Consider the following 25,610-nt stretch of genomic DNA (forward strand, 5'->3'; position numbering starts at 1 on the left):
GGTCTATGTGTACCTTTAGATGTCCTCCCCATCAAGGCATACATCCAGAGGAAAGGGGAGAGCACAGCACTGGTGGTGTTACTTCATCCATCCACAGACATGGAGCTGTGGCTCACTGGACAATGAGCCACTTACCTGTTTTTCCTGATGCGTATTTTCCCAAAGCGAAAAGTCATGTCTGGTACCAGAAAGCAGTGAAGTGTATGTACTGCAATGCTTTGTTACACAGAAACATAAAACAAAGGCTGGATCGATAAAAAAGTAATTTAATAAACCTTTCTCTCAAGAGAAAGATATACTACTTAGAGGAGCAGCTAATTCACAAAAGCATCAAATAACTTCAATTAGACATTCAGTCCATAGTGACAAGGCAAGATTTTCTTTCTCTTCATCTGAGATAAGGTTAAGCTCTTTAACATTAACACTGCTGCTACTCCAGATCTGCTTCAGTGCATCCAAGTATGACAAAGGAAACCGCAGTCCATGAGTCTGGTGGGGAGAAAAAAAAAAATTTCAAACAAAAAAATCTTTCAGCTAAGTGCAGTGTCCCTTATTACACTATAGTGTAGTAGGCTGCAGATACTCATCAGGAGGCATGTGCTCCTTTCCCCCATAACACTGGTATTTCTGAGCACAGAAGATGCAGTATTATCCTGCCACCTTTATTAACAGAAAAATAGCTGAAATCTCTTACATGTTCTAGCACACCTTATGAGCCAAGGAAGCTGAAGGTGTGTGGTTTCCACTCTAAAGAATGAAATATGCTTAAATTCACACTATTATTTCTCGGAAGTCCATATAAGTTTCTTTCTAGCTGCCACACACAGTCTTTGGACACTTTGACAGAACCACAGAGGCCCTGTTACCATGGCTGGAGTCCTTAAGGGCAGGAAGGGATTTGCACATACCTATTGTACAGATGCCAGTGTACAATCTCAGCTACCCCTAGTCTCAACTCTAAGAGGACCAATGAGATTTACCTTAAAAGGGAAGTAACTGCCAGGCAAAAAGCCTTGCTGTAATTACTGAGACAAGAACAGGCTCTGTTCTGGTTTGCCTCTATGGTGTGTTTGTGCAGACCTGTAGTCAAGTGTTTCAGGTCCCAGACCTAAGACAGAGCATCTTACTATATCATAAAGTGGAACAAAAAGTTTAAAAGTTCACAGCCACTCTTCAGGAATATGTATGATTTGAGCAAAAGCTGAGTAAGAAGGGAGACAAACCACCTGAAGCCTTATTAACAATATTAAAAAGTTCCCTCCTTAGATTTTGGTAAAAGAGTTAACTCTTCACTCCCAATACTGACCCACCCCACCCTAAACAGAACACCCTTATGTTCCAGTGGATACAGAATCTAACATGGGTTAGATTAACATGAGGTGCAGTGATCCCTGCTGCTGCCAAACATGTGTGAGCATATCCAGTAGCCTGAACAGAGGATGTGCTAAAGAACACAGAAGCAAGAGACACTTATAGCTATTCCAGGAACTTTGCTAACTGGGATGTGAGGCATGTGCAAAAGATCCTCTTAACATCTCCCAACATTTAATTAAGGATGAGATTACATGACTTAGTTCTACTACTACCCGCCTCTGTGTTACAGCCTCCGCTCATCGGGGTACTGCAGGGATGGGCAGACATGCTTTGGGTGCTGAGGAATAGAGCAGAACCCAGGCCCCTGATACCATTTCAGTCAAGCTCGTCTAACACAGCAAAATCCAACATGGCAACAAAGGTTTTGTGTGTGTGTGCGAACAAACCTGTGACATGCCTTCCTCACTAGTATCATCTTCTGTCCCCATCATGTGAGTTTCTCTCCTGTTCTTTAAAGAATGATACACATAAACCATCTCTCTGCGAATTTCATCCTAGAAGACAGCAGGAAGAAAACAGCTGTACATATGATCCATACCCTCACTCAAGTGAGTGTTAGCACCTTAGTTCAGGAGACTGCTGTTAGGAATGTGAATTTCTTTCATTGATGTAACTGAATGATCCAACAGCCATCTACTACAGCAATAAGAGAGTCTCCAAAACATCTTTGAAAGTCTATTTACTGCCTTAACACTGCCTCTACTAGATTCACAGGACTGATGCTGTACAGAAAACATGGCACTTAGGGTGCATTGAAGTGCACCTAGAAGGTCTTCATGGAGCGTGCACTCATAAATTTCCATTCTGCTTCTGATCTGTGTCTCAAAAATCATGTGCCTGTTACCATTCCTTGGTCAAAGCTGTGCAAGCCAGCTCAGAGCTCTGTGGGCAGGTCTCGCACCAAATTAGTGCACACAAGTCTTTGCATGTTTTCTTGGAGGGAAACACTGTGCAAAAAAAGTTGTACAAGATACTCTCCCCATTCCCCCCACCACCACCACCTTTTATTTTAAATGAAGACAACACAAAGCACTTCTGCAATTTCATGCTAATAAACCTTCATAGGTAAGTAGTCTAATCCAAGATGCCAGCATCTACTTTGTGGAACAATTTAGTGCCACTGGCACCTGCTGAGAGGTACAAAGATAACTCAGAAGTGAACACTAAATACAACCAGTCAGCAGCAGCTGCAACGCAGAGAATTCCCTCTCGAGGGAACCTATTTTTATAACTTATTCATGCTCCTAAATACAAAGAATAAAAAGTAAAATCCATTACCAAGAGCTACAGAGGCCATTTAGCACCTGTAATGATCTATCCTACCTAACCCCGGATAAAAGCCATGCACCTACCATGCCTCTCTCACAGAGCCTATAGCTCTTCTCCAGAAAGCAAGGATGTGCCACATTACTGCTCGCCAACAACCCCATGGTCTCCTAACAAACCCTAATGGGATGCGGGATCCAACCAAGTACAACTGCAGGACCCTTTTAGACCAGTACAACACAGCAACAACTCTCATCTCTCTCACCCCCTGCCCCACCCTCCCACCCCAAGTGTACGAGGGTGGTTTCATTATACTTACAGAATTCTCTTGATCTGGTTCCACTGTAATGATAGCATGATCTCTAAACTGCAGTCTGATTTTGCTATCTATTTTTGGCAATTTCCCACCTAAGAAAAACAAATTCTCCATTAGAAAGGAAGGACACCAGACAAACGGTGCAAATTGAGCCCGTGTGCTCTACCCACTCTCGTGGCTAGATTTTTTGTCAACCCAGATTTCAACACCCCCATGTTCTCAAACTCGGGATGGAGGAAGAGAGAGTCTTTAATTCTCTCACCTTTACAGACTATGAATAGTTGTAACAGCAAGCTAGAGCATAAAGACAAATTCTACCAGTAAACATTATCAGTACACAGTAGTTTATTAAAATTGCCAATCTCAGCCTAGGATAACCTTTATGTCACTCTAAGAAAGACCGGTCATCTCTTCTGCCAGACAGGAAATTAACTGAGGTGCACAAATGCACAGATAGAGCCTCGCCCAACATGAAGCTGATACTAGACTATACTCTTTGCTTACCATAAAATACCAAAGTTGGAAGAGGCAGAGTTAGCAACAGCTCTACCATTCACATCACCCAGTTTCAGCAACTTCAAAATCTACCTGGAGTCAAAGGATCAGCGTCACATCCCAAGCAAGGTGGCAACCGGTTCATAATGAAATCTTTCTTCATGTCAGATGATCTCAGTTCGCTTGTGTTTTCCAGGCGGTCTGCGAGCCTTCTCAAAAGGTGACTTAGTTTTTTGGTCGAGTCAGCTATATCCACCTGCTAAATATTCACACAGAGTTACTCTCACATGAATTCAAACTAAATGGACCAGCCTGAAGAGAAAGAGGTGCAGTAATGCAGTAAAAGTCTGGACGCTCCTTTTATCTTTGCAAAGGGTAACATTTACTCCCAAAACAGCAAACTGGGTTTTTTATACATTTCCCATGAACTGTTCACATCCACACATCAAAGCAGACATTCATTCTCCCTCACTCTGGGGCTACCTGCAATGCTGAAAGACTTGCAAGTGTAGTAGACAGAGACTTGCTGACGAGCTGCTCAGCTGCACAATTGACTACCATAAAGAGGTCCCAGAACAATTTACAGCTCTGCTAACTTTTAAAAGTTCAAAAGCTTAACCTCACAGTAACTATGCCCATGTGACAGCTCCAACACAAACCCCATTACTTTTAGAAGAAAACAAGCAACACAAGGACACTGACATGAAGGAGAGGCAGTGCAATGAACTAGGCAATGCTTCAGATGGAGCAAACCTCAGAGCAGCCATCCTGAAGGCTTCAAAAGAAGTGGCTGTGCCTCTAGATAAGATAGTGCCATTGCACTGAGCTTTCAGAGTGGAACAACAAAATACATGCTTGCCTCAGTGCACTATTATTCCCTCAGTCCCACCTGCTTACCATAAGCAGTTGCCTTGGTATGCTTGTCCGCAGTGCCACATCTTCTTTTGCTGTATCAAAAACAAGGCCAGGAATTGCATCCAGTAAGAAATCTCCCCAAGAGCTGAAGGACAGGAAGAAAAAAAAAAATTACTAAAATATTTGCACTGAAACAAAACAGACATCTTAACTGACGTCAAGGGCTGGAAACAGTGCTCCTTTGGCCTTTCCATCACCACTCTGTAGTCTCATGAAATAGTTCACTCATCACAACCATATGTGCGTCCTCTCCAGCAGAGTGGCACTCCTACTGAGGGAAGAACCTGGCTTGAGAGGGTCCAATTTGTTCCAATTCAGGTGCTTGCCATCAGTGGATTCAGCTTAAAGCTGACCTCAGTGAACGAAGAAATTCCTACCCAGGCTGTTACCCAACCACACGCGTGTACGGCCTCCCTGCACCCAATGAAGTGTGTGGGGTTGTGCCATTGAACTTGCTTTTGAGGTGCTTACACTGAAGCAGGAACATACCCAGGGTTATCAAATCCAACATGGCATCAGTTTTTTAGGTTTGCTACAAACTTAATTATGACCCCAGGGACAAGACCCCTACATATATTTACAGGGATTTTAATGATACTTCACAGGCACTTTGCAGGTGTCTTGACTGTGTTAAATCCCCATTCTTAGCCCACCTACTTTAAAAAAAAAAAAAAAAAAAAAAAAGCCTTTGATCTCTGTGCTTCTGTTCCCCAATTGAAAGAATTAACTAGGGGAGGGAGGACTACTGCCTGCACCTTCTTTGCCTAGCTTGAGTCAGCCTCACCAGGAACAGGCGTGCCCCTCATGCAAAAGTGCTGTCCTGTCCATGTGTGACCTCTCTGCCTACCACATCCTCAGAGACTGGTTTAGTGGGCAAACAACCAGGGCAAGTGTCCAGCATCCAAGGCTGCCAGCAAACTCCCACTAAGGAAGGCAGCAGAGCAGGGCCTGTCACTTCACCCTCTGCTCTCCCTCAACACTCCCTGTTTTCAGCACTGATCTCTAGACACTAGTGTGGGGTTTTTTAAATTAAAAAAGCATGACTTATATTCTCATTTATATGTTTTTTAAATCATCTCCACTCAAGTGTTCCACTGTCTGTTACAGACTGGGAGGGCAGGGAAGGACTCTGGCCAATAAACAGAATTAGACATCTTGCACTTCTTACTGCTTCCCTTCTCTTGCCCCAATCTCCATCTGCCAGCAGCTATCTTCAGCTACTCACTGCTTTTCCAAACTGCCCTGTTTATAGTGAACTCTCACACTCCTCTGCCTGCTGGGATCTGGCCCAGAGGAACCATCCTCCAGTGCACAGTAGAGTCCCTTTTGTTTTGGTGCCTAAAAATCCCTGAAAGTGCACCTCCACCAGCACTTCCTTCCCTCCCAGCTCCTTCTGTACATGCTGCTTCCAGAGAGGTCACAAGGAGTCCAAGCACCCTCCATAATATGGAGAGTTGTCTTCAAGGAGTTCTTTTCAGTCTTCCGAGGAAATGTTACCAGACCATACTTCAATCTACAAGCCAAATCAAAACACCAGCCTGTATCAGGACTGCTGCTTATTTTACCTATGCTTGCTGAGGCAGGCTTGTGCACTTTGTTACCAGTAACTCGAATTGATGATGATTCCACTTTTTATCCTTAGAAGGAAAGCATACCGAGCTTCTCCTTTTTCTTCTCCTCATTCTGACAGAAGTGCCATGCTCCCCGACAGCACCACTTCTCAGGTAACACAACACAGTGGACTGGCATTAGGCTTACGCTGTCACAGAGAAACTGCATTGACTCCACACAAGCCTGCCAGCTCTCCAGCAACCCTGTTATAGTTAACTCTGTACAGATCAAGCTGGACAAACCCTGTTCTGTGCATTCAGGAGGACTCCTGCATGCTGGTCTGTAAAACATCACTCCAGCACAACCTCCATCAACAAGCGAAACACCCACTTCTAATGTCACTCTTCTGTCTGTTAAGTTCACTAAAGCAAGAGAAGTGCCAGGTCAGCACAAGGCAGCGGTGGGACAAAAAAGGCAGGGGAAGGGAGGAGGAGCAGGACATCTCTTTGGAGGCCACTTGCTGCTAATCAGCCTGAATGTGCCATCAAACCTGCAGAGTGGCTCAGCACTACTCCTGCATAACAAATGAAGTCAAACTTTCTTTGCAACAGCAGTCAATACTTACAGAAAATAGCTTTTTTTTTTTCCTTCTGAATAAAAGAATAGAACATGAACCTAAATTAAAATCAGCTGAACCCAACGTTTATGAAGACTCACACCTCTGAGCAGCTTCATCTTAACCCTCCCCAACTTGGAAGACTGTCCACAATAAGAGTTACCAGCAGTACTGACATCCTGGGCTTGCAGAATGGTACAACGGGTGGCTAGACATTCATCTTACAACCATCTAGAATATGCCCAAACCTGTTCTGCCCTGTTTTGTGGCTAACAGAAATCCTTCCCAATTCCTAACTCAGGCTAACTCCAAATCCAGCAATTGAGAGGCTCATTAGGTGGCAGCAGCATTTCCCTGGGTGATGACAATGTTTCAGAGAGCACAAGGATCAGATGTGTGTCAAAGGAAATCTGACTTGCATGCACAGGGTAGGAGGTGGGAAACACAGGTAAGTAGAAAATATTTGCGAAGGAAGAATTTGCAGCAAGTCTGTCAGAATATGTGTGGGTGATTAGCAAAAATTCAGGAGAAAACGTGATGAAAGGAGGAACTCATGACTATTCGAGTTATGAAATGAACAGTACTTTCAGCCACTGGGGAGAGATTTTTTTAAACACAACAGTGAGTTTGCAATTGTCTTCCACATTAAAGTTACAGCTGGTAAATAATAACCAATTAAAAACCAATCAAGCTTGCTGCATGAAATCCTTTTAAACAGGCTGCTTCAAACAAGGGTCTCACTCCCCTCCTTCCCCCCAACCTTCACTTACTGCTACCTAAACACTCGCTTAGATTCTGTTACTAACAGCAGGGCACGTAATAGTGGGGTACTCCCCACATCTCTGGGGGGAAGGTGTCACGCCCTATCCCTGTATTACTCACAGGAAAACAAACCACACAAGAACTAAGCAGAATGAACACAGAAAAGAGATAAGCAGAGCTCATTACAAGGTTGGGGTTTTTTTAAGAAATGGGACATCACTTCTTTGAAACATCAGTTTCAGGTCTGTACTATTCACAATATCCTCCTGGCCAAGGAAAGCAATTTTCAGAAAAGCCATACCAAAAAAAACCAAAAAAACACCAATTAAAGAATAATTACTTGTTTTGGTAGGTACTGATGGTCACGTGTGTAGAAGAGGAGATACCAAGAGGAGTGTCAGCTTGGTGAATAGTCCCTCTTGGGAAGTACAGTAAGTCACCTGGCTGCAAGAAAATGAAAGAGAATTTATATATTTAGGGCACCTGGTCAAACCAGAGAAAATACTCTCTGAGCAGACTGACAACATAAGTTTTTAAAATCACAAAGTAAGAGATCTCCTGCACGGTACACTTTAATAACATAAAATAAAGCTCTCTAAGCCAGAAGTCCAATAGTGTTCCAACTTATGACAATATTTACTGTACACCTGTCTGAAAACATGAAGCAAGTTGTTAACATCATAGAACATGCACACTGTGACTCAGCTGCATAAAGGAGACAAAGAAACAGCTAAGATGAACCTGCTGACAATACAGCAGGCTGGCAGAAGAGCAGTGCAATGTGAATTTGCTCAGATTATGTCAAAAGAGAAGCCCAATATTCCACAAGAAAAGCCAAATATTCTATAAAGATGGCAACCTGCTACAATACTGTTGTCTGAATTTTTCAGTTAAAACACTTAAAAAACAAGTACAACATTCCTCCTCCTTTCTTCTCACCTATCTAAATTAAATCTGCACACTGATAAAAATTTAATTAGGGAAGTCAAGATAAGAGAGAAGTGTAAAGCACACAGAATTGCCTCCAAGAAGGAAAGATCAGTTTACTTATGGCTTCTCCTATAAACATCTATATAGTTAGAACAGTCAAAGAGAAAATTCATAAAGCAACCGTGATGACATTTGATGCCACTTTAATTTTACTGTTCCTTAAATTTGGTCACATCACCTATTTCTAAGAGCCTACCAAACTGTCTAACACAGATATATTTCAAGTGAATACTACTTGATTTTTCACTGAATTTAAAGGTCTCTAGATTATGAGGCTTCAAAGGATTTGGCAACATCAAGTCTCTCCATCCATTTATAACAAGCTGTAAAGCAGCACAGATCAGCTATGTACAACTTACTTGTTCTGAGGCAAGCCTCTCTCTGTCGCTAATAAACTCCCTTCCTTACCAGTGCAGGGACTACACTAACTAAAACTATTTTGAACTCTCCTCATTTGCTGTGTTTCACATCCCCAGGAAGAAAAGAAACTGGAAGGAGGGTGGCAGAGGGGAAGGGTAAGAGCCCTGAACACTTACCAGAGTGATGACAAACTAGTCTGAAAAATAAACTATTTCATGCTGTAGCACCCCACGCCCACCACTAAGAAGCCAGGACTGTGATTTTTCAAAGCAGTCTGCTGCAAAGTCCAACTCTAATTCATCTTATTTGCTGGGTAGTCTCATAAACCCCATTCAGATGAGCCAGCAAGCACAACACTCTTCAATTAAAATAATCAGACTCTTCACAGACTCCAGGTGGCAACACCCAGACTGGGGTAGGACAGAGCATTTGAGGAGAGACAATGTAGATCTGATCACTTCCCTGCCTTCTTTCTTCTGAACTGGAGGAAGGAGGGGCAGATGAGGGAGGAGTACCATCGAATGAAATGGAAAATCAGATGTGAAGTAGGCTAGATAGCTAGCTACCAAACAAGCTCTGTACTTGGCATCAGTAACAAACCAGCCATGGCCACAGACTGTTGCAGTGTCACAACACACTGCAGCTTGGGACCTTATACACAAAGCAGCACGCCCTTGCTCTCAGTCAGCTACCAGTTATTGGTGCAAAGGGAGAACACCACCAATATAGTCTCAAACTGGTCCATTTGTCCTAAACTGTCCGAGGATGGCAGACTGCAGACAGAAATGCAAAAAAAGGGGAAAGGAAATATTCTAGAAAGATGCTTAAGGATGAAGAGTCATCTAGCAGCATCCCTGTCAGAGGCAGCTCCAGACTGACAATCAAAATCTGACAGCAGCCACCTGGAAGAAATGCATCATGGGAAGTGAAGACTATCAAACAGAAGAAAAATAAATTAAAAACTTAGACCACTTTTAAGCCCTTTTCAGAGGCCAGTATTTTCACTCTGCTACTGTCAGTAAAATGGCTTGTGAAATACACTATTATTCCATAAAAATCAAAGGCACTGAAGTCCAGTCCAAAATGTTTCAGAAATTAAAAAGGGAACTGTAATTTCCTAGACTATGCACCACCCAGTACATCATGACAACTGAATATTACCATCTGTTACACTACACAACTAGTGATGTCAGCATCACATCCAACGTGTCACGCTATTCCTAAACTACCTACGCCCAAAGGCAGGTCTGAACACTAGAAAGAGCAGAGACCGCACAGAGAGAGGCCCTGTGACAGGCCACAGGCAGAGAAACTAATGAGGCTTCCAACACAGAGCAGCACTGTCTGCTGGAGAAGTAACACGCTTCAAAAGCGCAAGCATGTAAAACAGAACAGGACAAGGACCAGATGCCCTGCTGTCAAAGGGGCTGCATTCATTAATCTCCATGAAATGCTCTTTTTGTTCCAACTAACAGCCAAACACTTGATTTTCAGGTTTGGAAAAAGAAAAAAAAAAATTGACAGAGCAAGTTAATAAGCGGTTTAGTTCATGCTTTTGTTCATCAGCCAAGGATAAATATTTAAATCTAATTCACCAGAACAGTGACAACCTTAGGTAAAGCAGTAAGTCTTAGTGCACAGAAGGATTAGCCTGATTGAATACAGTCAGCACGTAAAAGCATAAAAATGTTTCATAACCATATATGAACCCAAGGATTTTTCTACACACAACTGCAAAAACACGACCCAGGAGTCACAGTGCCCAATTTGGGGAATACTGAAGAAATCCCTGAAATAATTGGTTTCTTGGTCCATTATTTAAATACTAAAGCAAAGGATACCTTTGAAAAAGAATAAGCTAGACAACTATCACCCAAACTTCCCATGCTTACAGTGTTTTGTGCACCAACCCTCCCCTCAATTTCACAGCCAGGATCATTCAGAATACTGTCTTCAAAAAATGGGCCATCTTAAAACATGACTACTCTTCTGGCAACCACAGTCCAGACCACGTAAAGCAATTCAATTACAATACCCTTAATATGAATTCATGTGTGGGATTCCCAATCCGATCTTCTGGTTCAACATTATATTCCCGAGCTAAATGCACCGTTGGTTTATAGAGTCGCCAATGTTTCTCGCCTTCTAGTTGAAGGATAAACACCTGCAAAAGACCGTAAATCCAAACGCATAAGGAAGCCCTGCTGCACCTCACACATCCAACTGATCAGAAAGTTTAAGTCGTCTTTTTACTTGGAAAATCAGTGGACCCATGCCAGAAATCAGGGAGAGAAAGCACACAAAAGTGACACAGATTGCTTTTCTGACAACAGAAAGAAAGAGATTCTACCTTCCCTGCTCTAAGATGCTCCACAGCATGGCAAACAGGATTCCTCTCACATTACTTTTTAGATGTCTACAATGCAGAAACCTACATTTGAGTGGTAAAGTGTGATCTGTTCTATCCAAAGATAGGCATTTGGAAATCCCCGTTTCTCTCCAGTCACTTAAGTAAGTGCTAGACAACTAACTCAAAAGTAATGCCTGCCACACAGATAGTCAAAATATCAGGTGAGATCACCAACAAACAGAGCATCAAAAAACATGCAGGGGATGCTGTAAGCTGGGTGTTGGTGACATACACCAGAACATGCAGGTTGTGGAGCTGCTGAACAACAAGCGTAAGGAAAATGAAACCCCAGATGTATTAAATGGAAATGAAAATAATAAAAAGCAAAAAATATATGTAAGGGTTTTTTTGTTTAAGTGGGGTAGCCCAACTCTTTTTTTAATGCAGTGTCTATCTGAATGTTTCTTTTAGAAGCTAATTTAAAATGTATTTAGCCCACAGGACTTCATCATACCAGTAACTTCTTAAAAAAGGAGGATCAACAAATGGCAGCCAGCACAGCCTGTCTGCTGTCACTGTCCAGCTGAAGAAAGAGCAAGCACTTAGTAAAGGAAAAAGGACTCCTAGATTCCTGGGGGTCTAAATGAAGTGAAAATGAAAAAAAGGTGCTTCTGCAGCTGGGAAAACAAATTCTCTTTTCATCAAATGGAAATACCAGGAAAACACAGTTTATATGATATTACCATTAGATATTACTATTGGTACCTCTTCAGTAAAATTATAGAAGAAAAATGACTATAAAAACCCACTTGCAAACCATTACAGTAAGTTTTCAATGGAAAAAAAATTTTTCTATAATGAATTATTTTATGAGAGAAAGTGGGGAGAAAAGCACACATACCGGTACCCACTGCCGCTAGCAAAAGCCCATGCACACTTTCACAGACAAGGTTGTGCTGTCCTACCTCAACATCATCGTAGTGGGGGGGAAGGCCCTGCGACCCTTGGGGAGTAATGTAAACATTCGATCCAACCAGAGACCCGAAGTAACACTCCAGCTTCTCCTGAATCTTCCACAGCTCCTCCTTCAAAAAGAAATGATGCTGTTACTCCCACAGAGCTCAGCCAAGCCAGGCTGCCGCCCAGCCCACAGCCTCCCCATTGCTTGGGATGATTTTCCTCATGAACACATGCCCCAGGGAGACAGAGGCTGGGAAGGCAGATGCTCTGCATGTGTCTCTCCTGAAAGCCAGCACTGTAGACACAAAGGAGATCTGCCCTGAAGGTAGTTGGTAAGCCAAAACATCTGGTGCCCCAACAAAGCATTGATATTTCTTCTCTTCTCTGTACCATTTTAAGGTTGCAAAAACAGACAAACAAGACTAGAGGAAAATAAACCACCCATCATCCCACAAAGAGCAAAACATCCTAAGACAATAAACACATACAGGACTTGCATTACATGGGCTAGCATCAAAGAGGGCATACAAAGCTTAGAGACCTTTTTCCAGCAACTCCAATTGTTTGGGCATATTCGAGAACAAACTTTACTCATCCACAGCTAACATGTGGCAGACAACGCCCTGAAGGGAATGACTCTCATATCAGAAGATGCCAACTACCAGACCCATGCAAGTACAATTTCAACCAGAATTTACGTAGATTCAGCTCAAGCTCTAGATTTCAACATAAGCCGGGCAACATTTCAACTTCACCTGCCGATGCCCCCGTCACTGGCTCTTACGCCTACACTCGAGCAGAGATCAGCCAGCACCACTACACTTGGGACTCAGCTTGTATTTGGGTCCCTACAGACCACTTCACAATTACATTGTGTTGACACCATGGGACAAAAAAAGGACTACCTAAATCCAGGTACCTACAAGTATCTGAGTCCTTTACATGAGTGTGCAGACACCACTGCCTCATTCTCATACATGAAGATTGCAAAGGCATCAAAGAGAACAAGAGAGAGGGGACACTCAGCTCAAATGGGGTGGTACACTTCCATGATGCAATTCAAAGCCAATCCATCAGTAAGAACAGTGTCCTGGAAACATTTTACGTGGTCTCACATCTTGCCCTCCATTAAGGAAAGTGGTGCAAAAGTCCCTAGTTGTGCAAGGAAACAGCAGGGCAGAAGGGATGATTTAAGCAGACACAGATGCACAATCATCAATGTTGTGCGTTTATTTATTCTAGACTTTTATGTGACAGCGCAAATTTTTTTAAAAGAATACTGTTTTTTAAAAAGAATATAAAACATAGACATTTTTTTAAAATCACTTTTATAGCTTTTAAAAATAGCTATTTAAAAATAACGAATCAGATTTTGTTCTTACTGCAGAGAACTGAAACATGATGGGCAGTGCAAAAGTATAAACCGAGTTTTAATTAACACAGTTCACGTATAGATTTCAGTAGGTTGTTGATGTCAGCTACTTCTCCTGGATTTACTGGGGACAGGGATGAAGCTACGTCTAGTATGACTCAAAGCAAAGTACACCACATTATAAAGCATGCATTAATTATATTCAATGAAACGATCCAACCTTAAATCTCTGAGGCTGATGAAACTGTATTGTCGCCTTTTTCTGGTCAAAATCCTTCTTCAGCTGCATGTAATTTACTTTGCCTTCTTTATTTAAAACTTTCTTTTTTCCATTCACACATCTGCAGATATTTATATCTCGCCCATAGTATAGACCCTGGCTGCACAGATCCTTTAAATCTGACAAGTGGAACAGGGACTGGTAGTAAGCAGCCAGCAGCGGATCACTCCTCTGAACAAGCAGTGGCTTTTGCTCCCAATACTCCCTGAAAAATGTCTCCTGCTTTATGGGAGAGATCAAGCTTCCGAAGAGGCTGTCCGGGTTCTCAAAACTCATAACCGATGGAGAACAAGCCACTTCCACCTTTGCCCGTTTACACTGTGCCTGCATTTCTTTTCCCATTTCAGCATGCTTCCCTCCTTTCTTGGGCATGTTCCTGTTCAAGAGGAGAGAGAAAAACAGTCAACCTGTAACAAGTCAACCTCAAGAGCTCACAGGCCCAGAGCAGCTCCTCTTGCCTTATCCAGAGTATGGTGGGAACAGCCCTGCTTTCAGATGCTCACTGTTTGCTCCAAGCAGCAGAAAAAAGAAAACTACAGCAGCTTTACAATCCTCTCTCAAACCTCTGCAAACTCCAAAGGACTCAGCTGGGAGCCATTTCTCACAGAAGCTGAGTCCCACAGGTGAGCTTATACTAAAAAACAGGCAATAAAACCCAATGGCCACACAACAGAGCCTTACAAATTCAGGAATCCACCCACACAAAGAACCTGTGATAGACTGGTCTTCCAGAGGAAGAGTGGCAACTTATTAAAAAATTAACTCAGCTTTATGAGTGCTAATGGCAACATATAAAGGGGGGTAGAGAGAGGGGAGAGGATCAGAAACTTGTACCCTATTACACTTCCTTGAAATGCATTAACATTGGGGAAAAAAATCACAATGAAGATTTCCCAATGACTTTCCAGACAGAGCACGATGGAGGATGTATGGCATTTCAAGTGCAGAACCCAAGCAGTTAAACACCGTGGTTGGCATCTGTTAAGGTGAATGTTCATTTGAAGCTGGCTTACACATCATAAACTCAGTGTCTACACGGCTGTACAGCTACCAGACTAAAGCTTTAGCAGGACCTACAAAGGCAGCAACTGCAGCAAGGAGACACTGACACCAGTACAACAGCACACACTAAAGGCTACACGAGAATACAGTGAACAAAAAACACAAGGAAAAGGAGCACAGAAAGAGGGGGGCAAATGAAAGAGTAGATTGCTGTGAGGGAAGAAGGAATATGTAACCAGGTTCAGTGGGCGAGGGTGGTTTAATTGGCAACAGCTTCCAAAGAAGCAAAAAAACCCAGAGCAGACTGCCCTACAGGTGAAGCAGGTTTTAGGAACATGAAGGGCACCTGCTTGGGGTCTCAGGCCCTGAAACAAGTCTGTACTAAATCACATGGCAGTGCCAGGCATCTAGTGGTGTTCACCCAGTGGCCCACATCTCAGCCTCTGCTGTATCCTGAATGGCCACATTTAGCAAAACTAAATTTAGATAAGAGAGAGAACATTCTTGGGCCTTTCTATTGACACCACGCAAGTACACTAAAACCTAAAATTTTAAGATTCTGCATTCTTTTCTGAAAAGCTGGCAAACTTTGTGGTTTATGTGGGGGGGAAAAAAAAAAAAAAACCACAACAAAACTCTTTCATCCAAGTACAGACATTTAATTTTAAAGTTGGAAGTAATTTTTTTTTCAGGTAGGTAATATACTTGTGTACCATTACATAAAAAGTTAATTCACAAAGGATTTAGCTGCCAAGTTCTCTGGAAAGTTAAGGCAAAAAACAAGTAATGGTAGGTCTAACACCATAGTATGTGCAGATATACTTGCCTTAAGTCTGCACTAGCATTTCATCCCCCAGAGTGACAGGCAGCAGTAAAAGCCTGCCTGAGAAGCTGAGTTAAGTATCCTGACAACGAGCCAACACCATGAGAGGTCTGGGCTGGCCAACTCAAACTGACTCTGAGCATGTCTGAACAGGTCTGTTAAGCCAACACATGAGGAGTTAGAACATGTTGATCCTTTCATTTCTAAGTAAAAATTACAGCTTTACTCCCAAAAGTAAATGCTCTCATTTATTAAGATGCTTTTACTTACACAGCTCTCTTATCATGAAACTTAAACTCCAGCTCTGGTATTTAAAGGCAATACTATGCTCTCCTGTGCAGCAGCACGCAGGACACCCTCGGGTGATCCACTAACTCCTGGGCAGTATTTCATCAGCAGTTAATGTAACAGCCTGTACCTCAACAGTAACCTACAGTCACCTTAGTCCTATAGGAGGGAATCCATATCACCACCTTCCTGAGAGGATGGACATTCCTGGCTGCAGCAAGCCACAGTTCTAAGGGAATGCTTAAAAAAAGACTTAAAATTAGTCCCCAGTTGCTACTAACATCTGAAGATGCTGCTGACACGGAGATCTACAACTGACATCCCCAAATGCCAGCAACAGAAATGCAACCAAGCCTGAATTGCCAGCTTTGAACTCCAGACCCAAATCCGTCATATTAACCTCTTGGCTCACTCACACTGTATTTAACAAAGTTCAATTTCAGATATTCACAGAATGGGGCTTCATTTACACAATGTGCTGCTCTGTAGTGTTTTGTTAGTTACTACAACTGTAGAAACACAGAGTGGTATAGGCTGGAAGAGACCATCTAGTTCCAACCCCCCCCGCTATGGGCAGGGACACCTTCCACTAGCCCAGGTTGCTCAAAGCCCCGTCCAGCCTGGCCTGGAACACTGCCAGGGAGGGGGCAGCCACAGCTGCTCTGGGAAACCTCTGCCACTGTCTCACCACCCTCATCAGAAAAAAATTTCTTCTTTGTATCTAATATAAACCTACTCTCCCATCAGTTTAAAACCATTGCCCCTGCCCCTACAGTCTCTGGTAAAAAGTCTCTCTCCCTCTTTTTTAACAGTATTTAAGGGCTTCAATAAGGTCTTCCCAGAGCCTTCTCTTCTCCAGGCTGAAGAACCCCAACTCTGTTAGCTTCTCTCCATAGAAGAGGGTTCCAACCCTCTGACCGCTGTTGAGGCCCTCCTCTGGACCTGCTCCAACAGATCTGTGTCTGCCTTGTGCTGGGGGCTCGAGAGATGAGCACAGTGGTCCAGGCCAGGTCTAGGTGGGGTGTCACCAGAGCAGAGGGGTAGAACCCCTTCCCTCGACCTGCTGGCCACGCTGCTTTGGATATGGCCCAGGATACTGAGAGGGCTCAAACAAATTAATTTCTGAAGATTAAACTGTGATGCGGGAAAGCTTTGCTTGTGTTTTACTTCATTTGTTTCAAAGCTTTGCTTGTGTTTTTTGTTTCCCAAGGACTCCTTCACTGTTTCCCTAGACCTCTTTGTTTAGACATGTAAGTCACTGTATAGCATACTCAAAGCCTTCAGTGGACACTTGGGCAACTCCTAGAATGGGCAAACTAAGATAAGGGGGACTGGAAAAAAAGGACACAGAGATCCTATTATAGGGAGGATGATCTTGCTGATTTAGGAAGAAGACACCTGGACTTTACTTCACTGCACATGCTCTAGAAAGAAGATCAACTACCATGAAGATGACTACTTCTTCTCCCAACCACCGAAGACCCCCACTCTGTTTTTACTACACATGCTCAGACTATGTAAATGAATTCTGGGAATTCATTATCATAAGACACCCCTTTCCAGGAAATCTAATAAATAGGTATGATTCATGTGTATGTAAACTGATGTCCCTTGCTAGTTCTTGGGAGGTGGAGAATACCCAGGGCAACCCCGGCACTGCTAATCAAGAATACCTGCTTAACACTGATATTGGATTCTGACTGCTGAGTGAATTTCTTCGTTTCAGTACAGTTGGCTTTCTGAGCTGCAAGCACACGTTGCCGGCTCACGTCCACTTTTTCATCTACCAACAGCCTCACGTCCTTCTCTGCAGGAGAAAAGAAAAAAACATAGTAACAGAATAGACCTGTTCCCGCTTCACACAGAACAGTTATTTCCCACCAGTTTTTCCACTCGCACACCAGGTGCGCTCCTTTGTGAGCTCAGGCCTCTAAACTGACCCAGCAACGACAGGGGCGCTGGGCTCCTGCTGCAGCAAGGGGGGAGAAATACGGCCACAGCGGTTCTGAGCCCAGAGCCCCCACTGCTCCCCTCACTAGCCTGCTATTAAACTTTTCCCGGCAGGGAAAATGGCAGAGAAGCGTGCTGCAGCGGCCTACGCCCCTCGCCCCCGGGGCCCCGGCCTGACAGGAGGGCCGGCGCCTCAGCCGCTCCGCTCCGCGCCTCCCCAGCCAGGCAGCTCAGACACGAGGCCGCCGGGCCGGGCGCTGCCCAGCGCGCCGCGCACCCACGGGCCCTTTCCCTGCGTCCCAGAGGGGCGCCGAGCCCGGCGGGGCGGCGGCGGCTGGCCCGCTCCCCCCGCCGCCGCCACCACCACCACCACCACCACCAGCCTCCCCGACCCCCGCAGGCCCCGGCGCTCACCCCCCGCTCCCCGCGGCGCGCACTCACCCGGGCGCGCGAACCGCAGCGGGCGGGGCGGGGCGGGGCCAGGGGAGGCGACCGGCGGGCGGCAGGAAATGGCGGCGGCGGCGGCCCCGGGGAGCCTGGACCGGGCGGGGCAGCGCCGCGCCGCGGAGGCCGCCGGTGTGGGAGCGGGTCCGCTCCGGGCCCTGCTCGCTGGTGTCGGTCAGTAACGGTGGCCGGCGTCCCACGGCGTTTAACCTCGCTGAGTGGAGAGGTGGAGAGAGCGTAATGTCACCCTTTTTTTTTTTTTTTTTTTTTTTTACCTCCCATACTAGAAAATTTTAAAGCGATCACCAGTTGAAAACATAATTTGTGCGAGAAATATTCCTTCTTCGTCGACCCAAGTTATTTAGCATGTGTGTGCGAGAGAAAAATACTCTTTTTGAAACCGAGAGGAACTTGCACAGCAGTATCTCCACTGAAGTTATTACATGGATTAAATTAGGAGGTTATAACATAAAACCTTCTGGTTACTTGTATAAAATTTTACTTCATACAGAAAAAAGTGCCTGGGCTTTAGCTGCATTATTTTAATCTTGTTCCGGAGCCCCTTTGAGGCTTCCTTGTAAAAATTTTTATAATCCTCAACAAGCACATGAAAGCTTCTAGAAGTATTTTTAGTTACCTTTATTAAATATGCCTGTTAATGGTTTAATTTATATTGGCTGAAAGACATCAGAAAACTTGTTGGGTAGGTTTTGCTAAAGTTTTGCTCCTGTGTAATCATAGCTTGAAGCGTACAAAGCGGAACTACCAGCAAAATGTGAATTTCGGAAACCTCAACAGCCTTACAAGTGGATGGATAACAATAAGTAGTTACGAAGCGCAGAAACAAACTCTACAACTCAGAAAGAGTTATAAAGCAGGCATGTTTATTCCGGCCGGGGTGCAAGGGGATTTCTCCACAAAGCTTGCACACCGTCTCTGGCAAGTAGCCAGATATTTATTACAACAAAACACACATATTCATTTGGAAGGGCTGGGTTATTGCAATTAGTTCGGGGAATAGGTGTGATTCTTAGAATTATTCAAGGAGAGAAGTATGTGGTCCTCTTGCTGTGTCCCGCTGTTAAGCAAAGTCCAGATGTCTCCTTCCTCTTCGTGAATTTTTCAACTCGGCTTCCTGTGTATGCTCTCTGGCCCTTTGGTTCCTCTCCAGGTTGTAGAGTCGGCCTTTTACCTGTTTGTTTTGTTAACTGGAACTTTTGTGTCTGTTAAGATGTCCCAGAAAGTAAGTCCTTTCGCTGGTATGTCTCCCCCTTTATCTCAAAGACAGGGATTAGTTTACTATCTATCCTGTTTTCTGTAAGAATGTTATCTACTTAACATTGCCTGAGGGCTAGCACTCCTTTGGGGTTTTTTTGCTTTCCTCAGATCAGTTATACGGACATAAGTAAGTTGCTAGAAGGACCTTTCAGTGACAGATAGGAGAGGGGCCTGTGTTCTATCAACTCCTGGAGGAAAATAATAGAGCCTTTCATACTTAAAATATCAGTTCAAATCCCTCTCTTCATAGAAAATGATTTGCTAGTCCTGTTCCTCCTTGTTGATGTAGTTGTTACACCGTAATAACGCCTGCTTCCCTGGCACTAGCTGGATCTCTTTGGAACACGTATTATGTGATTCCAGTGGGTTCTGTGTTCAGGAATGCATCCGGCAAACTCCTACGTGCTGAATAAAGAAACTGGCAAAATGTAATACAGGGGAAAGGGGGGTAGAGGAGAGAAAAAGGCAAACACTGCTCATCCTGTTCAGTCCTTGTTCCTTTATCAACCTGGACCACTTTGGTCACCAGCTGACCAAAACACTGTGGCCACTTGATCATGAAATAGAGATTAATCAGCATGTGGATGGGTTACCAGAGAGAGATTGTGGTGAACCTAAGGTTGTCCTAATGGTACAAATGTCTACAAATTAGTAGAATTTAAGTCTCTCTACAAAGCATTTTTCTTTCATTGGGCTGTGACTTTAGAATAAAAAGGAGACATTCTCTACTTTCTAATTCTGACTCTTTCTTAGTTCATCACAATGTCACTCAACTTTCAGGACACTTTGCAAAATGTATTAAATTGTGAATAGTTTAGTGTAAACACCAATAGTTGGGATATTCAAAGGCACACATTTTCATGACTGTCTGAAAAATAGGTCACTGGCATGAAATTCTGCTTACTTCTTTCATGAGTATTATAAAGCTTTGAAGACGTAGTTCTCCAGACTTAAAAGTCTGCATCACCTACATGAACACTTACAGGATGTTTTCTTCCTACAGATGGGTGTAGCAGCAGATGCTAAAAATAGGGAGGCCACATCCTGCACCTCAGCTGGTCACAGAGACCATTACAAGCTGTTATTTCTGTTCCAAAATCCACAAAGTACTCTTGGCATAGCTGCTTGAATACCACTGGGATGAACGCTCGAACAAATACATATTTGCATAATGGCCATGATGTTTTAACTTATTGTAAATGCTGTGGGAAGTAAAACCCATACATTTGACTTGACTGTAAAACCAGCCACAAGTAACAGGAATGGGAAATACTTGTGAATGTTATTTTAAGGACTTCCATGCTGGTCTGTCTAGACAAATTGACTGTTACCATCCCTTTCTGGCAGATAATGCAAGCTTCAGATGAGGGTTATGTGAGTTTTAGTCAGCCCTCTAGCTCCCTTGAAACAAATAGAAATAATGTATGTAAATACTGTTTGTTATTTTTTACTGTATTTATAAGCAATAGATTTTTGAAGTATAATTGATCCTGATATCCCTGTCACTGCATTAAGAAGATAGAAAATCTAAGCTTGGCTGTAAAAATATGCAGTTATGTTTCATCATCATAACGTGCAATCTTCTTCATTATATAATAAAACTTGCTGTGTAGTACTCTCTGTGGGGAAAATGCTTTGCCAACGGTTACAGTCACAGGTGCAAAGTAACTAATGGTTTCCTCCTACAAAGCAAGCTGTGCAGCTTTGGGGCGCCTATATGGGATGTTCCTGGAAGTCCACTACAGGCAGAAATCTCTTTTCCTGCATGCTTCCATGTGTAGGCCTGTTTGCTGGACAGCCTGCACGGGGCTCGGGCATGCTGCGCTGCGGGACTTTGGCTGCTGCAGATCCTATAAGAAATTTAGAAGAGGGAACTGTTTTGGGTCAAGAAGCAGCACATGGGTGTTTTTTCTGTTAGAGGCTGAGGATTCGTTGTTGACTGTGCAGTGAATACCTCTTCCTGTAAGGCAGGTAAAAAAGATTATGTGAAAACAATTATGTTGTGTTAGTTCACATGAGAAGTTTCAGACACACATTACACATCTGGAGCAATTAGATGGGATCTTGTCAAGCAATCTTGAACATCTGTGCAGGATGCCTCCATAATGGCAGTGCAGTAACGAGCGTGTCGTGGTATTTTTTATATATTCATATTGCACATTTGCTCAGCTTGAGGTCTAGTGCACTGTTGCTGTTGCCAAAGCCTGCATGTCTGTTGGCTTTACATTCCCAGCATTGTCATTCCTGGTACAGTTCTGCTTTCCATGACAGGATTTCCTGGAAGAGTATCAAAGCCGTTTTAACTCTGATCATTTGTTTGGCAGCGAACTGGCTGCCAAAGTACCCACTCCATCAGATTTCAATCACCTGGCATGCAGTGTGTCACCAGCTTCTCCAGCTCTGTAATTGAGAGCTTGACAAATGCAGCTTTTGGAAAGAGTAGGAGACATTCCCCTGCTATAAGCAAACCATTTTGGAGCAGGAAAATTAAATAAACCAGAGAGTGGTTCAGGCTTCCAAGTTTATTCCCATTTCCTAATTGTGACCAAGCAATGACCAAGAATTTACCTTGTGACATTTTTTGCCACCAAAAATTATCATTTTGAACTGACTTTGTAAATACAAACTTACTTCATTAAATGACAGTCAAACCCAAGCAATTTAAGTGGAAAATGCTCCTTATTTGGGAAAGTCACAAAAATAATCTTAATTCTTTTCTAGAATCTGTGAACACTCTGTGTGTGTCCCCTTGATCATCCTTAATTCAACCTCCTTAGCCTGAACCTAAGGATATTTCCATGCAGGATTCATCTGGGACTGACAGGGTTCCTGTATATGGCTCTGTTTTGCCACAGCTGCTTCCTTTTATTGCCTGTGTGTCTCAGCATGGTACCTTGAGCTGTGCTGGGGAACACTGCTGGAAGCGGGCATACGTAGCTTCTCACTGGAACATTCAATCTCAAAAGCCAAAGGGAGAGGGAGGGGGCAAAACCCCAAGCTCATGTATGCAACATAAAGGAGAACAAGATTCTGCTGGAGATGTACTTTGTTTGTTTTCTTGACACTGTTTTCTAAAATCTCTGCCTCGAAGCCCATGTTTCTGAAATTAACAGTTATGCAGAAAGCAGGTCTACGTGAGGCACAGGTGTGTGGGTGTCACAGGAAGGGCATGGATTGTGCAGGTGACCTTAGTTGTCCACCTGGGAGGTGACTGTAAGATACCGAGTGCATCAGGTCTGGGACGTTGTTCCTGTGCTGCCTCGGGGACTAGTGAGCAAAATTTCTCCAAATTAGAGGCTCTTCCCAATGGTCCTGTGGAAAGTCAGGGACAGCTGACAGGGTGAAGGTTTTACTTGAGGTGCTGATGACGCACGATGTACAAAGCCCCATCAGCTCTGCTTCCTGCTTTTCTGCTGGTCCCTACTCCACTGCTAAGCTATAATCTTTTTCCCTCAAGTTACCATCCGAGGACAAAGGCTGCTGAGGTGCATACAGGTTGGCTAGCAAAATCGAAATGCAGCAAATGAAATAAGGATGGGAGCTATCTGAAGGCGATTGGTGCCAACTGCCTACTAAAATGGACCACAAGTGGAGAACAAACAGAAAGGCTCATCAAAGATGAATGGTTAGAGTGTAGATAGAGACTGGATAATACCTCAAGTGGGAGCTGCTGCCTGTTCAGGTGTGTGACAAAGGGGTCTCTCAGTGAGCAAACTGCTTCAAGGCTACTGCAGTAATAGCATGTGCATTAGATTGCCCCATTGCAATTGTACAATGTAATTGAAAAAGAAACCAAACATGTGAGAGTTTTTCATTAACAGTTTTGCTGCTAACCAAACCAGCCTTGCGATGATGCACAAAACTTGGTTTTGGAAACTTTTAACCCTTTCTTCTACTGCTGTTGCATTATTTGTAAAGCACAATGCTACCCTGCAATGTATAGCATTATAAGCTTATATATAGTGCTATATATCTAGCTTATAACAGTTTCCATTCATATGTACAAACCCCAGTAAAAAAAGTTGAACACAATATACACACTGGGAAATATAATCCTGGAGTATGTATCAATAACATGATTGTTCTGTAAAATAATCCTGCCCACGTTTCCCTTCAGAGATCTCTTCCTCTTTATTTGAGTTGTGTCCACATCGGAGACGCTGGCTGCACGTGCCCGAGTCTCATTCTCTTCGCAGTGGTCGGAGAAATCAGTCAGTTCCATGTCCACATCCGTATCGTGAAAGCAGCCATCAAAAGCCATCGCTTGCACCGCATCAATGCTATACATTCCTGAAGCCTGGCAGCAAAGAACAGTTATTCCTCATCTAGTAGAAGCCATTTCAGCAAATTATAAATAAATAAAACAGAAAATAAAGAAAGCTTTCTCTTCAGCGTTGTTCCCTTTGTGGAGAGCATATGGAGAACGGGGCTACCTCACAGAATTGCTATCTGTGGGGCCTGCCCCATTGGGCAGGATGTGAGCAAGGAAGGGAATACGTGCGATAAAACACACTTGTCTGATTATTGCCAGCTTCTGGCTGGCAATATGTGCTCCAGCTTCTGAAACAGAAAAATCAAACACTGCCTCTCCTGTAGGTCTGCATTGCTGGAGTTGTGGGAAATGACTTCAAACATTTCCATGAGTAGCTTTTTGATGGGATTATCAAATCATGTGAGCAACATATGCACCCTTTTTGTGTTTTCCCCCCTGTGATATTCCAACAAATTAGTTTACATGGGGGGATATTCTTGAAGCAAAGGTTTTAAGTGAGTGCTTCATAGAAAGCAAATGTTTAACTTGTAAACATTTCTGCTTCAGGCACACTTTTCTAAAAATGACCTTTTCATTCATCTGGGTTTGGGACAAAAAGGCATCATTAAACCCATTTTCGTAATTGAAAACGGCAAAGCAGGAGAAGAAGAAATAGACTGCTTCACAGGAAACAGGAAGGAATATTACATGAGCGCATTCTGGGGTATATTTCTGAAAGAGGAAGAATACCTTGATCAATAGGTATTTGATAACAGAATGAGGGTTACTTTCCTCAGCGTGGGAGAAAAGGCATAAAAAAATCAGGAGGTGTACTCCTTAACCTCTGCTACAAGAAAAGGAGGGGAGAGAAAGCACAGTCCATCTCAAGATCTGAAAGAGAACAATACATTTCCTCCCTTCAGCCAAGTAAATAAAAGTGAGATACAGGCTGGAGTTACAGAGATGGCTACTGTACTGTTACCACAGTGGTATATCAGGATTACTCTGTGGCTTCTGTGATGCTTTCTGAAGGCAGCAAAACACAGAGGACTGTACCTTGCCCCTTTTTTCGAGTTGCTTTCTCTCTTCAATCGTGGTGAGATAGTTCACTGCTGCATATTCGATGACAGACAGGAAGACAAAGAGGAAGCTGATCCACAAGTACACATCCACAGCCTTTATGTAAGACACTTCAGGCATTGAGGCACTTACTCCTGTCATGATGGTTGACATTGTCAGCACTGTAGTTATACCTGCCAAAGAGAAATGGGAGGTTATCATAACACTGGCTAGCTGGCTCCCTTTAGCTCATCACCATTGCTTGGACAGCACACCTTTGTGAGAGCATATGATTGACACTGCCTTTAACTTCATTGCACAGGCTCTGAAAAGTGGAGTGAACCATGAAGGACCTATCACATACAGTACTGAAACCAGTAAATCATCTCTGTGCTCAGTGCATGCGGTTAGAGCTGCTGCACTCCGGGTTCAAACAGTGGGGACCCAACACTGGTGATTCAGCAGCATGAGGAACACGTTTCTGTGACAGCTTTAGGCACTGCTATAGAGATGTGAAAGCAGATGCGTGGTCTTCCCTCATTTCCCAGAGCCAGGGCCTCCACTACACAGTTTCTTGTCCTGGAGAATCACTAAAGAATCACCAGTTTCCCCCTTAGCTCCTTCTCAAACTGCACTTCTTGAGAACATATATGAGCTTGTGTATCGCTGTTATAATCTCATGGCTCTCTAAAAACACTCTAGCATAAAAATGCTATTATCCATTGAAACTAAGAAATATTTTTTGTTTACTCCAGTGTGTCCAGAATTTCACCCTCATCTTTTCAATCTCTCCTCTTACATGCTGCTATTCAGCTCATTTTGTTTTGCTCTATGTCAGAAAAAAGCCAAACAGACACCCAACACCCAACCCAGGCCCTGCTTTTAAAGAAGTTATTATAACACTGGA

General features: G+C 43.5%; 2 protein-coding genes across 4 annotated transcripts in view; both read right to left on the bottom strand.

Annotated features, from left to right (window-relative positions):
• Positions 1–250: 250 nt before the first annotated feature.
• Positions 251–17,526, bottom strand: RIOX2 (ribosomal oxygenase 2). 3 transcript variants are annotated; one of them, XM_074928478.1, is made up of 10 exons: positions 17,394–17,526; positions 13,548–13,983; positions 11,961–12,080; positions 10,681–10,809; positions 7,636–7,739; positions 4,349–4,451; positions 3,545–3,710; positions 2,960–3,048; positions 1,761–1,868; positions 251–489 (listed from the first exon to the last, which is right to left on the bottom strand). In XM_074928478.1, exons 2-10 carry the CDS (start codon positions 13,977–13,979, stop codon positions 331–333), a joined length of 1,410 nt encoding a protein of 469 aa, XP_074784579.1. In that variant the 5' UTR covers positions 13,980–13,983; positions 17,394–17,526; the 3' UTR covers positions 251–330. The 3 variants fall into 3 exon arrangements, with proteins under 3 accessions (XP_074784579.1, XP_074784595.1, XP_074784586.1); XM_074928494.1 differs by lacking the exon at positions 10,681–10,809; XM_074928485.1 differs by lacking the exon at positions 1,761–1,868.
• A 4,315-nt stretch (positions 17,527–21,841) lies between these two features.
• The window catches only part of GABRR3 (gamma-aminobutyric acid type A receptor subunit rho3), a 32,794-nt gene continuing 29,025 nt past the window's right edge, over positions 21,842–25,610 (bottom strand). Inside the window, exons 8-9 of the mRNA XM_074928508.1 lie at positions 24,701–24,897; positions 21,842–23,689 (exon numbers count right to left, since the gene is read on the bottom strand). Of these exons, the coding sequence (XP_074784609.1) occupies positions 23,387–23,689; positions 24,701–24,897 (500 nt within the window). The 3' untranslated portion in view covers positions 21,842–23,386. The remainder of the gene's footprint in view (positions 23,690–24,700; positions 24,898–25,610) is intronic.

Source organism: Athene noctua, chromosome 1, assembly GCF_965140245.1.
Source record: "Athene noctua chromosome 1, bAthNoc1.hap1.1, whole genome shotgun sequence".
NCBI lineage: Eukaryota > Metazoa > Chordata > Aves > Strigiformes > Strigidae > Athene > Athene noctua.